At 35.1% G+C, this 14,075-nt stretch overlaps 2 protein-coding genes across 5 annotated transcripts; both read left to right on the plus strand.

Annotated features, from left to right (window-relative positions):
* Positions 1–274: 274 nt before the first annotated feature.
* On the plus strand, positions 275–7,438 carry LOC105643716 (Zinc finger C-x8-C-x5-C-x3-H type family protein). Of its 4 annotated transcripts, none has more exons than XM_037636113.2 (11): positions 275–445; positions 781–973; positions 1,246–1,346; positions 1,469–1,564; positions 1,884–1,977; positions 4,294–4,511; positions 4,674–4,751; positions 4,875–4,984; positions 5,064–5,292; positions 6,649–6,715; positions 7,007–7,438. In XM_037636113.2, the coding sequence occupies exons 1-11, from the start codon at positions 393–395 to the stop codon at positions 7,040–7,042; spliced, it is 1,275 nt and encodes a 424-aa protein (XP_037492041.1). In that variant the 5' UTR covers positions 275–392; the 3' UTR covers positions 7,043–7,438. The 4 variants fall into 4 exon arrangements, with proteins under 4 accessions (XP_037492041.1, XP_089582153.1, XP_012084301.1 ...); XM_089726027.1 differs by having other exon boundaries at positions 4,875–4,945; XM_012228911.4 differs by having other exon boundaries at positions 4,878–4,984.
* Positions 7,439–10,904: 3,466 nt separating this feature from the next.
* LRX2 (leucine-rich repeat/extensin 2) lies at positions 10,905–13,428 on the plus strand. The gene has a single exon (XM_089726100.1). The coding sequence runs from the start codon at positions 11,036–11,038 to the stop codon at positions 13,232–13,234; it is 2,199 nt and encodes a 732-aa protein (XP_089582226.1). The 5' UTR covers positions 10,905–11,035; the 3' UTR covers positions 13,235–13,428.
* The last annotated feature ends 647 nt before the right edge of the window (positions 13,429–14,075 follow it).

Genomic DNA, 14,075 nt, shown 5'->3' on the forward strand with positions numbered 1-14,075 from the left:
ACCAAAGTGAAACCGAATTGATATTAGCAATTGAATCGAGTAAGCCAATTTGGCCGGATTTTGATTGGATTTTGCCATATCAATTCGATTTAAGTTTGATCAATGAATTCTATTGAACCGACTCGATCAAAAAATAAATTTGATTTAAACTGATAATTCGAACAGAACCGAAATGGGTCGGTTGGATCGGTGGTTTTGCACACCTCTAGCAGACTGGGCCTTTAAAACGACGTGGTTTAGCAAACGTCATAGATTATAAGCTCTAGTTGAAGGTTTGTGCCACATAACTGAAAGGGCCAGACTTTGCCAGTGACCACAAAACAATGGCGTAATTTCGCGGCGTAATATTTTACTACGAACTACAAATACAACCGCAAGAAACAGAGAAACTGATGAAGAAGATGCCTTTCAAGAAAGAGCTTTGCAGAAACTTTCAGCGCGGAAGGTTACTCATCCTCCGCTACTTCTTTTGCTCATAAGATAAATTAGGGTTTTCTTTCGAGCTCAGATCACTTCTCTTGTAATTGCTGCTTTACTTGCTAGGTATCAAATTACAATCATTTCAAATTTGATAGCTTTTAGACAACTCAGAAGAAAAAGTAAGAGAAAATGAGAGAAAAATAGACGAATGCTTTGTATTGTGATGCTCAGTTTTGTTATTAATTGACGTTTGATTTTCTTGTTCAAACGCTTAGTTGAGCTCTGGTCCTTTTCGTTTAGTAAATGGAATTATAATTAGGATTTTGTGTTGTTGGTTGGTTTGTATTTTTGCTGTTGCAGCTGTCAATATGGTGAAAGGTGCAAGTTTCTTCATCCGATTCAACAACAACAACAAAAACCTAATAATAATAACCCTTTTGGATTTGGCTCGCAACAGCAGCAGCAGCAGAATCGGTCTTCTAATCCGTTTGGATTTGGCGTTCAATCAAAAGCCGCCAATGATTTTGGAAACAAACAGCAGCAACAGTTTAAGGTTTTTATTTTCCTTATATCACTTCATATGTTGGGTTATGTTTTGGTTCTTTCTCCCCCTTTTCCTATTTTTATGTTGGATGTGTTCACCACAGAATTTTTGAGGGGGGAAAAGAGAAGGGTTGCAGGGTTTGAGCCCCTAATTGTTTGCACTATGTGGCAGGTACCTTCCACTAGGCTATTGGCAAAATCGTGGGAATTTTCAATGTATCTGTACATCAAAAAACACAAATTTCATGATTTTTTAGTGATTATAAATTGCTTATGAACTAGCCTTTTGAAAATAAATGGACCCGGTTCTCCCCTATATCCAATGGTGGTGGTGGTAGTCAATCCCGACAACCAGATAATCAGCCCCAGGCAGTTAATCACAAGTATGTATCTTGTTCCATAAGTTACTAGTTTGCTTTTTCTGGTCCTGTATGGCCTCGAATTGTTTTTTTTTTCTTTTTAATCTTTCACAAGACTTGATCGTTGTCTTGGTCATCATGTGAAGGTGCACAGATCCTGAATCTTGCAAACGTGAGATTATTGAAGATTTTGAGCATGAGAAACCACTTTGGAAGCTTACATGCTATGGTCACTCAAAAAAGTATGTTTGAACTACCACATCCTTATGGCATTGTTTGTAAGAGATCTAGGATTTGGAACCTATAGAATCTTGATTTTTAAATATATATACCCCACCCCCAAAAAAAAAAAGTCTGCCAAAAACCTAAATTTAAAAGAGCAGCCACATGAACCATGCATGTGGCTGCTCTTTTAAATTTAGGTTTTTGGCAGACATTTTGTTTTTTGGGGTGGGGGGTGGGTGGTGTTTGCAAGGGAGTTGTTTCCATAATGTGTACAATCATTGGATTTCGTTGATTTTCATCTCTCTCTCTCTCTCTCTCTCTCTCTCTGTTATGCAGAGGTCCTTGTGACATTTTTGGCGATGTCAGTTATGAAGAACTGCGGGCTGTTGCATATGATGATGCTAAGCGTGGATTAAGTTTGCAGTCAATTGTAAGAAAATGTGGCATACTGCTTTGCATTTTTACTCTTGTTTAAGGTTCATAAATGCTTAAATTATTTATTAATATCATATTTGTTGTTCCGTTATGTTTTCTTGCAATTTGCTCTTGAACTTATTGCTTGTGGTGTTTTATCGTTAGAAGTTATTGAATTCAATGAATTAACTGAAGTTAGGGAAGTAGAAGTAAAAAATATTGAAGACAAACTTTATTGTATGGAAATGCAGTTTAGGGATTATAAAAGTATGCAGTGATGTTCAAAGAGCAACCCTTTTGAGATGCCAAAATAATAGATAAATGCTAATGTTTGGTCCAGTTCCCAATGAATTAAGCCCTTTTAACATATATCAGTGTAATTATATTGTCATCTTACCAATTCTTGGAAAAAAAAACCCTTTGCATTAATCGTGATTGGCCTTGTCCAGGAGAGAATCAAATGGTTACCACTGAAATAAGTTAAAGAAGCTAATTTATTGGTGTCCTAGTGAGCTTCATCATTTCGATAGTGGTGGTTGTTTCTATGCTTCACTAATTGTCATCTGGACTATCCATTAGTTTCTCAAGCTAAAATATTAAGCTTAATCTTTGTTAGGCTTACTCGTAGTCTGCCTTTCAGTTTAGCATCATAGAGATTGTGATTTCACTGTTTGGTATGAACATGTGCCTGTGTCAAACCTGATGGAAACCCCTACCCTGCCCGTGGTAGCATGGTAGGCATGGGTTTGAGCCACCCTATTCCACCTTGAGGCAACTATACAATTTGTAACTTACCTGATGTAAAATTTTATTTACACTTTGTGTGATAGATTTCTTTTTTGGAACAGTTTGAGGATCTCAGTTTCACTCATGATAAAAAATTTTTCTAAACCTGCTTTACATTGCATGAATGAGAGGGTGGTTTTAATATAGCGGTAAAGTTTCTCCATTCATGACTTAAAGATCATGGGTTTGAGCTACAAAAACAGCCCCTCTGCAAAAAAGCAAGGGGAAAGTTGTGACCCTTCCCAGAGTCCACTAAATATAGGATGCTTCGTGCATCCGGTACCTCTTTCATTTCGTATCAATTAGTTCAATATCATGATGATTCAAATATTAATTGTTGTTATGGATAGAAATTGGAAAAAAAAAATTATCTGCATGATGGGCACTTTCTTTTCACATATCATTTGTATGAATCTGTGAAGAAAATAGTGAAAATGCTGCTCTTGCTTGCATTGAAAATCTCAAACCATTCAAGGTTCAAATTATGATGCTTTAAACCGCAGGAAAGAGGCAGCAATTGACTCCATACTGGAGTATACTTTTCTTTCCTTTTCTTGTTTAAGGTACTTTATCCTTTCTTCTCCCAACAGTAGAAGAGGGAACTAAATTATGTGCACATCCATTATATAAAGGGAAAAAAGGAACAATTACTTAACTTTTCTAAAACAAAGTGAGAGCCATGCACATTTTGATCGTGGATTAATGCATTTCAGTAATGTAATGCTAGTGTAAGCCGTCTACTTTGTTCTATTGTCATGAGTGGTTGCTCCTAGTGCAAATAACCAAATTCCATGGAGTTTTGACATTTTATGGAAGAAATGAAGAATTATTCAACTTAATTGATGCTAGAATTATGTAAAAGGCATGTCAAATCTTCATCAACCAAATGAAAACTGTTTCTTCTCCCCTCCCACTTTAATTCCTAATGTTGCAGAAAAGTTGGAAACTGAATTAATTGCTGTTTTAACTCTATTGGGGCTTATACACAGGTGAGACCTTGTTAATTCCCATTAACCAAGTGAAGTGGACATAGTTCATCAATGGGCAGAATACTCAACTATATTTGATTGACTTGAAATTGATGTGCATTATCTGATATACTACAATCACAACAACTAACCTTAATTCTAAGCTAATCGGGGTCAGCCTTGATAAGCATATTTATCCCAGCATCTGGTTAATGAATTCAATTCCAGAAATAAGTTACGGAATACAGTACAAATTTATATGAAAAAAAAGTCATGCAAGTGCTCAAGTTACTGTTACATTTTGGTTACAATTCTAAAGGTTAGGAAAAGCAGATATGATATAAAATTGGTTCTTCTAAGCAAGTTGTTATGCAACAATGTGAATCAACTAATAAGTAGCACGAACATTATTGTCTGGGAAGGAATCTGAATGCTGGTAAAAATTCCATGTCTCTGTCTATTTACTACCTATTTTATTTTTAATACAGATATATTGATGTTATAGTAGCTATGCACAATTGCTATTGCAGATATCACTGCTTTTATGTATTTATCTACTAGAAATATTCTCATGCCAGGTGGAGAGGGAGAGAAATTTGCTTAATTCCAAGTTGATTGAGTTTGAGAACTTGATTCGAAACCCCTATGTAGCACCCGCAAAGTCTGCTCTCAGCCAGAGTCCGTTTGCAGGAGTCACTCCTCCTGCAATTGCAACTAGTGATCAAAATAATGCCCCTCCTTTAGTATCCAGTTTCAGTCAACTGGGCCCGTCACTTAATGTGGAGTCTGGAACGAGGCATAGATCTTTCCTTCCATTCAACTTTTGTTGTTTCATTTTTCTTTTAAATTCCGTCAACTATTTTTCGCCTTTACATGATTAGCTATCATGCCTTGTGAATAGTAGTCAACTAAAGGCTTTTAGAATCCTGTTTAGCACCTTTTCCATTTCTTTTCTCAGGCCTCTTGCACCATCAAGTCATGCGTTTGGGCAAGCAAATCTCTTTGCTAATTCTACTTCCACTGGATTTGGAATGAGGCAAGGATATGTTTCTAGTATTTTAATTTTTGATTCTTGAAAACAGTTGATTCTACAAATCACTAATTTCTTAAAATGTTTCTAAGCTTATACTTTTATTAACTTGTTAAGCAATTTTTCTAGCAGGCCTTCTTCATCATCAAATAATGCCTTTGGGCAACCAAACATCCTCTCTAATTCAAGCCAAACCTCAGGTTCGTTTGGGATAAGCAATTTTGCACCTGCAAATTCTGGTACGAGTTTGAATATTTTGTTATTTTCTTTGTGGTGGATGTATTTATATGGTGCTTCTAATTATCAGCATTATGTTAGGTTCAATTAGCAGCCAACTTCCTAATCAGGCATCTGGAAATCCCTTTTCCTCCAATGTAGCGGGCTTCAGCAACAGCAGTGCAATCATCAATCAGAGCAATCCATTTGATTCTTCAGCAGTGACAAAGCAAGTCACAAATTCATCTACTGCCCAGCATGTCATCATTTCCAATTCACCTAATTTAGCTTCTAATGCAGTTGGGCAAGCAACTGAACATATTCATTCAACGTAAGTATATAGAGGTTGCTTTCATAGCTGTTAAAAAAGGGATACACCTCACCGGCCCCTTATGCTCAAACCCTGAGGGGTGGTTGGTGTTATTGAGGGATACTCTTTTTGGTCTTTACTTTAAGACCAAAAAAAATCAAAAAAAAAAAAATGTAAACTAGCAAATTATAACAATTGATTGGTGCAACCATGCCCCAGATTTTAGGATGATTGCCTTAAATTGGTTCAAACTTCTGCTCCAATTCCCCATTACCATATATATACAGTACAACGAACAGGCCCTCTTGTATATACATAAATAGGGATTAAGGTCCTCTCGAGTTTGGTATAAGCATGACCTGTAATGTTTGAACAATTTCAATAATTGATTTTGTAATGTGCAAGTTTAGATCTGTTTTAGAAATTAATTCTGAATTTTTACAAAGTGGGTGGTTATAATGAAATCCTAACCATTCATTATCAAATCAACAGTTATCAAGAGTTGAGTACAAACATGATAGGTCCTGTTGCATAAACATGAGAGAATTTCAGTCCTATAAATAGATGGTACATCAGTTCTATATTTAATAATTTAATACATTCTTCAATTCCAGTTGCTACCCAATTCAATATTTAGTGGAGTTTAGGATTATGGCTTTAGACATTCTAATCAATGGTCAACCTTCTCGTTGAAGGCCCTGAAGGGGTCGGAGAATGTATTAATGCTTATTTTATTGTTTTATGTAACTATTTTAAATACCTGTCTTATGTATGATTAGGTGTTATCTTTTATATTTGTGTGCCTCATGTCTCTCAGGCACACATGTGCCTTGCGTCAAGGCTCTGGTTTGTACCTTGCACCTTGTACCTTTGATAACTTTGCTGCTTTTGTACACGAATTGGCAGAAATTGAAGTTGAAAGTAGATAACTGAGTTCTCAATCAAGAACTTGCTAATGTGCAAAATCATGGGTTTTGAGTTTCAATCTAAAATTATTAATCATTATTGTTTGACATTGTGTTAAGGTTCTGAAACATTGAATTTGCATCAACTTTCTCCAATTTGTTTGTAATTCTTCTAACTGTGTTTCAGCAAAAAAAAAGACCTCCTTTTTTCCTCATACACAACTCCATTAAGTAAACACATTCATCATCCCAATTGAAGTGGTCATGCTTTCATGAATGCGTTAATTTTCATTCATCTCAACTTTTCTTTATCATCGTCAAGACTGTATATTGACAATACCAACTGATGGTATTCTGATATATAATTGTGTAGATAGGTTTGAAAATTTTAGTCTTATACTTTTTGGTATTAAACATATGCAATGATCGATTTGTGTTTTTTTTTTTTTTTTTTTTTTTGACAATTACACAGAAATGGCATGCAAAAGGGAGCTGTGGATGCGAGTATTTGGTTGAAAGAAAGCTGGAACCCTGGGGAGGTAATGATTTCTCAAACGGCTTTCTTGAATAGGACATGCAGTTAGATCCTGATTTTACCGTCTGAAGTTTTTGCAATAAGAAATTCATTTTTGGCTATCCACATTAAGAGGCCCAAAAAAACAAATCTGAGAAACTGAAATGTGCAAGCAGCTAGAAAAATCAACACTGCAGCTGCAAATGCAAATATCTTATTCGTGCAATTCTTTTTCACAAGCTTTTATCCACTTCAACTATATTGTTTCTTGACCTTAGTAACTGTCTGATCATTTTACTTTTCTTGTGCATACCAGATTCCAGAAGAAGCGCCTCCAGATCAATATATCTGACCGTAATGTTCTTTTTCCGGAAATGTTAACCATTAGGCTCGTTATAAGCTATGCTAGGATGTTTTCTGTTTAGCCTATTTTTTGAAGCTAGGCTCAAGAACTGCATAAAGATTTTGCCTGCATGCACTTTATGTGAAAGATTTAACAGATGGAATAGAAGATATGTTTGTACTTTGTATACAACACATAAAAAGAGAAACTGTAATATGGATTTTGAGTTTTGTTTAGCAATGTACTGGGAATCAGGCCAGTTACATGAGTGAGTTTATCCATTTGGGGTTTGGCTCTCTCATAATTTTTTTTTTTTTTGCTTTGTATTGATATTGATTTGATCAGAGCGAATATTTAAAACCAAGGATTTATTAACTAGTTTGAGACTAAGCTTTTTATTAACTAGTTTGAGACTAAGCTTTGGTGATGGATGTTATTTTTGCAAATGTGTCAGTGCCATGTTCAATAATTAATCATAACCAGTGAGGTCTCTGTGTTGTAATGGTGAGATTAAATTTAAAACTTTGTTTTAATTAGATGCATATTCTAAAAAATGACAAATTAAGTAAAAAGAGCTACAAGATAATTAGAAAGTGTGTACTGATTGGTAACAATTGGGGGTGTTGGATGATATTTTTTTTTCCTTTCTCATTCATTTAATGAAATAATTTTTAGTTCTTCTGCTAAAAAATAGTTAATTAGGTATTAAAATAGTTGATAATATTTTGAAATGAAAAATAATACACTATAAAAGAAGAGAGGGAGAATTGACATTTGCTGCTGGTCTGGTCTGTCCCACTTGCATAGAGAAAGCAAAAGTGCAATCCATCTATGTTGTGTGTATTATTACTCATAGCTCATGTATCAGCAACAACACAAACAAAAGATTGAAAAATTAATAATTTTCCATACGCGTTTTCAATTTCAATTTTTGAAAAATTAAAAAAATTAATTTTTTTTATTTAAAAAAAAAAATAAAAAACATAAAAGATTCTCAATTTGAAAAAGTCTGAAAGATCGTGCAGACAGTGTATCTGTGGGACCCATGTCTGCTCTGTCATCTTAAAACTCCCCAACCCATCTCTTACTGAACCTGAACAACTGAACCATAATTATCCAATTAAACTATTCAAAGAATAAAGACAAAATGCTCTTGTAATTTTTTTTTTTTTAAACTTTTTACCAAAGAGCAAAGACATTAATATATAAGTTGACGTAGCTAGGGGTAAAAATTTCTTTCAAATGCTGTTTTTCGAGTCTCAAACTAAGTATATATTGTTTTTACAAATATGAATTAATTTTCCTATTTTACCCTTTTTCTTTTTCAGTAAATGGGTAATAAATACTTTCATTTCTTAAAAAAAAATTTCTATTAATTTAAATTATGAGTGAATTCATGTACCCAAGTGATTCAATGATATTAGGAAGTGGTGCAATTTACTTTTGGATGAGAAGAAGACAAGTTTGAAGTGGTGATTTTTCAATGCATGTGGTATGAAAAAAATAGTGAATAGGAATAAAGTATTACAGAGAATGATATATGTAAAGCGAAAAGGACAGTGGCTGTGGCTGTGGCTGTGGCTGTGGCTGTGGCAGTGGGTGTCACGTCCTCTCTGTGAGTCAAAGACCCTTTTAAGCTACGCCCTATACCAACTCAACACTTTCCAAATCTTTGTTAACGAATACGTGCTTCCATGTTATCATTTCTTCCATTTCATTTTCATTTTCTTTCACAGTCAGACCCCAGCTCTTAACTGGCCCATTCTTCTGCCTTTTTTTCAAGATTGTTTGGTATACTAGTTTAACATTGATAGGTCTAAGCATTCAGTTGGTTTGATTCAAATGAAATGAATAAAAGCCAAATCAAAATTTTAAGAAATAAAATCAAACCAAAATAGTATATTGGAATCTGATCGAATTGAACCAAATCGAAATTTTTATATATTTTTTTGAGAGAAAAAGATTCACGTAACAGATTTTAACTAGATTAAGATGTAATTATTATTGCATGTCTTATGCTTTGTTTATTTGTTAATATGGTAAATGATTTTAGATATATATTTTTCCAAAATCACTTTTAAACATGAAGTATTTTCAAAACTTTTCTAATTTTATACTTTGCTTTTAGAGGAACTGAGCGAAGAAATAAAGAATTCATATAGCAAACTCCAATCGGTTAGGGATTAAGGTTCGGATAGTTGTTGTTAGGTTATTTTTTAAGGCTCGTGAAATTTAATATTATGGTTTTGATAAGCAAAATACCTAATGCATATAATTATTATTATCGAGAATATTTAAAAGAGATGGAGTTGTTAAGATTTAAATCTCTGTATTCTCATAACGATATATAACTAATTATTGGTGCTTAGTAGGTTAAACTATGAATTTTAAAATGTTACTCAATTGTATATTCTTTATACTAAAAATTTACCAAAACCAAATTCAATCAATCCATTCATTATATGTATGCTTTACCTTAACAGACCACACCAGAAAACCAAGCTAGTCTTATAATTTAAAAAAAAAAAAAAAAAAAAAAAGAAGAAGAAGAAGAAGAAGAAGAAGAAGAAGCAGAAAAAGAAATGTCAATGTTAATCACGCCATAATTAGAGGTTTGAAAACTAAAAACACATTTATAAAAATAAATCTTATTTTGTATCTAAAGATGCCTCATGGATCTAAATTATATGATTAAAAATTAACTATTTTAGTAGCTGTTAATTGTTTTAGAGTTGTTTGGCAATACTAGCTGTATATAAAACTGTTTCGGTTAAAAAGATTTGATAAAAATAATTATTTGATTAGCTATTGAATTTAAAATGACAAAAAAGACATTTAAATATAACTATAGAAATGAACTCGTTACAACAAAAAAAAAAAAAAGAGATAATTTATAGTATGTGTTAAGAACGTCAATCTATAGTATGTAGTCGTCTAATTATATAAATTGAAATAATTATCATTTCTAAAATTATAATACAATTTTCTCACATATTCCTCTATTAATTCATTATTAAATTATTTTATTTAATTTTTTTTTGTAAAAAAATGTAATTTTTTAACTTAATTGCAGACTTGTAGTATCATAGCAACCATTGAAAAGAAAAACTTTAAAGTTCTGTTAATATAAGTTAATTAAGGACAGAATTGTAAAAAAACTTTCAATCAAAAAATGGAATCACTAAACAGTTAGATAGATTAACGTTTTAATAAACACTATCTTATTTACTACTAGCTATTTTATATACTATATTAGCGAACTAATTACAAAACAATGTTTTGACATAGTCAAAATTCTAAACGCTTCCTCAAATGATGTTGTCGAATAAAGCATTAATAGTGTTTAGTTGTTGGCTGTTCAAGTATCTTTTTATATAACGCTAAAAGCCAAACAACCTTACATGAGTTAATTTTTTATAAAACGTTAACGATGTTACATGAGTTAATTTTTTATAAAAATTATATTAATCTTTAAAAGTTAGCCGAGCTAGAAATGTTAGAGTTTAACATTTTAACTGATCAAAGCTGTTGTGAAACAAAATCTAGAAATTTCCCTCCATTATTATAAATTTTTTTCCTCACATTAAAGCCCCAGTTTCCCTTTCAAAAAATAAAAAAAAAAGCCCCAGTTTAAAAAAAAAAAAAGAAAGTTTAACCCCCCTCAATACACAACCCGGACCAATTGTCAACCAACCTATCCAAATCTTACTATTTTGGTCACAAGCAAGTAAAGTAATGAATAATAATAATAATACAAATCAATTCCACTTTGTACAAAGAAAACAGGAAGAAAGAAAGGAAAGGTAAGTAGAAGAAGTAACAGTTGTAAAGGAAAAAAAAAAAACTATGTGAAATCACATCCAGCAAAGGCTTAAGGCTTTATAAAACAATACCTAGGGAGATGGGTATATACACATTGTCCAGCGTATCTCATATGACTCCAACTCTTTCCTTCATGTGACTCTGCTCCTCTTCCTCCCTCCCTCCACTACCAAGCAATCAATGTCTTCTTTTCCTCCTTTCTTCTTCTTCTCCATTCTCATTCTCCTTCAGATCTCCTCTGCCATTGCTGCTCATGAAGATGAGCCCCTTGCTATTCATGTAGATCCAACTTTCAAGTTTGATAATCCAAGGCTTCGCCAAGCCTACATTGCCTTACAAGCATGGAAACAAGCTATCTACTCTGACCCTTTCAACTTCACAGCCAACTGGAATGGTCCAGATGTCTGTTCTTACTTGGGTGTTTTTTGTGCTCCATTTCCTAAAAATCCCAAAATAAGAGTAGTTGCTGGGATTGATCTGAACCATGCTGATATTGCAGGCTATCTTCCTCCTGAGCTTGGTCTTTTGACAGATCTAGCTCTTTTCCATATCAACTCCAACAGATTTTGTGGGGTTGTGCCTTCCACTTTTCATAAACTTAAGCTTCTTCATGAGCTTGACATTAGTAACAACCGGTTTGTTGGAAAATTTCCCAAGGTTGTTCTTTCATTGCCTGCTCTGAAATATTTGGATCTACGGTTCAATGAGTTTGAAGGTTCTGTCCCTTCCAAGCTCTTTGATCAACCGTTTGATGCTATATTCTTAAATGACAACAGATTCCAGTTTGGAATTCCTCGGAATCTTGGAAACTCTCCAGTTTCTGTTCTTGTTCTTGCCAACAACAATCTTGGAGGTTGCATTCCAACCAGCATTGGCAATATGGGTAAAACCCTTAATGAGATTATTCTTATGAATGATAATCTCACTGGTTGTTTGCCTTCTGAAATTGGGTTGCTCAAGCAAGTTACAGTCTTTGACGTAAGCTTTAACCATCTTCAAGGCTCATTGCCTTCTACTATTGGTAATATGAAGAAGGTTGAGCAACTTGATATTGCACATAACAGTTTCACAGGTGTTATACCAGCTAGTGTTTGCCAATTGCCTAATTTGCAGAACTTTACCTATTCTTTCAACTACTTCACCGGGGAAGCTCCAAGTTGTGCTGCTATTGGAGGCAGCGTGGTCACTAATGGTACCAAGAACTGTATTCCTGGTAAGTTGAATCAGAGATCTGCCAAAGAATGTTCTTCAAACGCTGCACGTCCTGTGGACTGCAGTAAATTCAAATGTGGTGGAGGTTCTAGCGGTGGCGGCGGTGGAGGTGGCGGCGGTGGAAGCAACCCTCCTTCACCAAAGAGAAGACCTCCGGTTGGAAGGCCATCTGTACCAAAGCCTGCAACTCCAATGAGGCCAGTTATTCGTCCTTCACCTCCACCACCCACTTCCAAGTCTTCACCTTCTACCAGATCACATCCTCCTCCCCCTCCCACAACGTCATTCAACCCACCATCTTCACCGCCACCGCCTGCTGAAAAGGTATCACCCAAAATACATCTGCCACCACCATCACCTCCTGTCGAGCACTCATTCCCACCTCCTCCACCTAGCCATTCCCATTCTTATGCTCCACCCCCGCCTACTAAAAAGGTTTCGCCAAGTACACATCAAACTCCTCCGCCGCCACCAGTTGAACATACACCCTCTGCACCTGAGCATTCACCCCCACCTGCCACGTACAACCCACCTCCCTATCAACATGAAGCACCGCCACCGCCACCTGTCGAGTACAACCCACCTCCCTATCAACATGAAGCACCTCCACCACCACCTGTTAATTATCATGCCCCTCCCTATCAATACCATCCATCACCACCGCCGCCTCCTCCACCAACGAATGGCTATACACACTCTCCTCCTCCAACTCATGAGCATTCACCGGTAAGTCCGCCTCCTCCTCCACCAAAGAATGGATATACACACTCCCCTCCTCCAACTCATGAGCATTCAACGGCAAGTCCACCTCCTCCACATGGGCCTGGATGCACCACTCCAGAATCACCGCCGCCATCCTCCTCACCAAACTATCACCACCCACCACCATCATCGCCACCAACATCTACACCAAGCTATCACCACTCACCACCATTAGAACCGCCGCCAACATCCACACCAAGCTACCACCACCCACCCCCACAGCATCATTGGCATTACCCACCATCACCTTCTCATTATCAAAATCCTCCTCCACCTAATGAGTATTCATATTCCTCACCCCCACCGCCGCCCCCACCACCACCGGCAATTGAGAATACCCCACTCCCACCAATTGTAGGAGTATCATACGCGTCACCTCCTCCACCAACAATTCCATACTACTAAACACTTTGTCGGCTTCTGATTTCATCGTCTCTAGTAGAAGAAAAACTGAGTATTAATTCTTTTGGTGCAACGACGAGGACTTGTTCCATATTGTGTGTTTTTTTTTTTTTTTTTGTCAAATCAAATATTTATTTTATTTTTCTGAAATTTGTTGCAATAATTAATATTATATAGTTGCATTGCTGGTTATTGAATTCTTGTTCTATGTACGTATCACTTTGTGTGATGCACTTCGAACACTAAAAAGCTATGCTTTGCTGATTGCTATACAACAATTGTGTATAATTTGAATTCCTTTACACACATAATTATCCTTGTAATTTAATTATACTATTTATTTATTTCAAATAAGAGAAATATTAATTTATATTATAAATGTATTTGATTACATTAATTTAATTAGCAACAGTTTTGTTTTGAGTTTGAGTCTTTTTGACTAAAGTAAATTTTTCTAATTTTGTGAACTAAAAGGAGAGTTACCCTATTCGTAACCTGTTATTATTTTGGTCCGTGAAATCTTTCTATGAATGTAAAAAAAAATTTGAAACTCATCCGATAAGTTTAATAAGCTAAGTTTAAACTTGGTTATCGAGCTTACTTTTAAGCTCGAATCCAGATCGAACTCGAGCTCACAAGCATGGTGCATCAATAAGACAAGGACCTACTAGATGCATGGTAGCAATTTTGCATTTAAGTTTTCTGAGCATTTTGGGACCCCCTGAAATTGATATCAATGCTAAGCTTATTCTACTTGAACTCCAAGCTACATTCTGCCATCACTTTAATGTCTGCATCTGGGGATAGCAATAATGGGTTATTATTGATTTTGCTTTACCATAAA

The sequence above is a fragment of the Jatropha curcas genome, chromosome 9 (assembly GCF_041381405.1).
Source record: "Jatropha curcas cultivar XTBG-Jc1 chromosome 9, XTBG_Jcur_1.0, whole genome shotgun sequence".
NCBI lineage: Eukaryota > Viridiplantae > Streptophyta > Magnoliopsida > Malpighiales > Euphorbiaceae > Jatropha > Jatropha curcas.

What these genes read in the sequence shown, in the direction of transcription:
- LOC105643716 (XM_037636113.2), top strand. Translation starts at nt 393, where the DNA reads ATGAAGAAGATGCCTTTCAAGAAAGAGCTTTGCAGAAACTTTCAGCGC. An exon ending in AATGTGGAGTCTGGAACGAG is followed by an intron (nt 4,512 to 4,673) that starts GCATAGATCTTT and finishes TTCTTTTCTCAG; the next exon opens with GCCTCTTGCACCATCAAGTC. An exon ending in TCCACTGGATTTGGAATGAG is followed by an intron (nt 4,752 to 4,874) that starts GCAAGGATATGT and finishes CAATTTTTCTAG; the next exon opens with CAGGCCTTCTTCATCATCAA.
- LRX2 (XM_089726100.1), top strand. Translation starts at nt 11,036, where the DNA reads ATGTCTTCTTTTCCTCCTTTCTTCTTCTTCTCCATTCTCATTCTCCTT.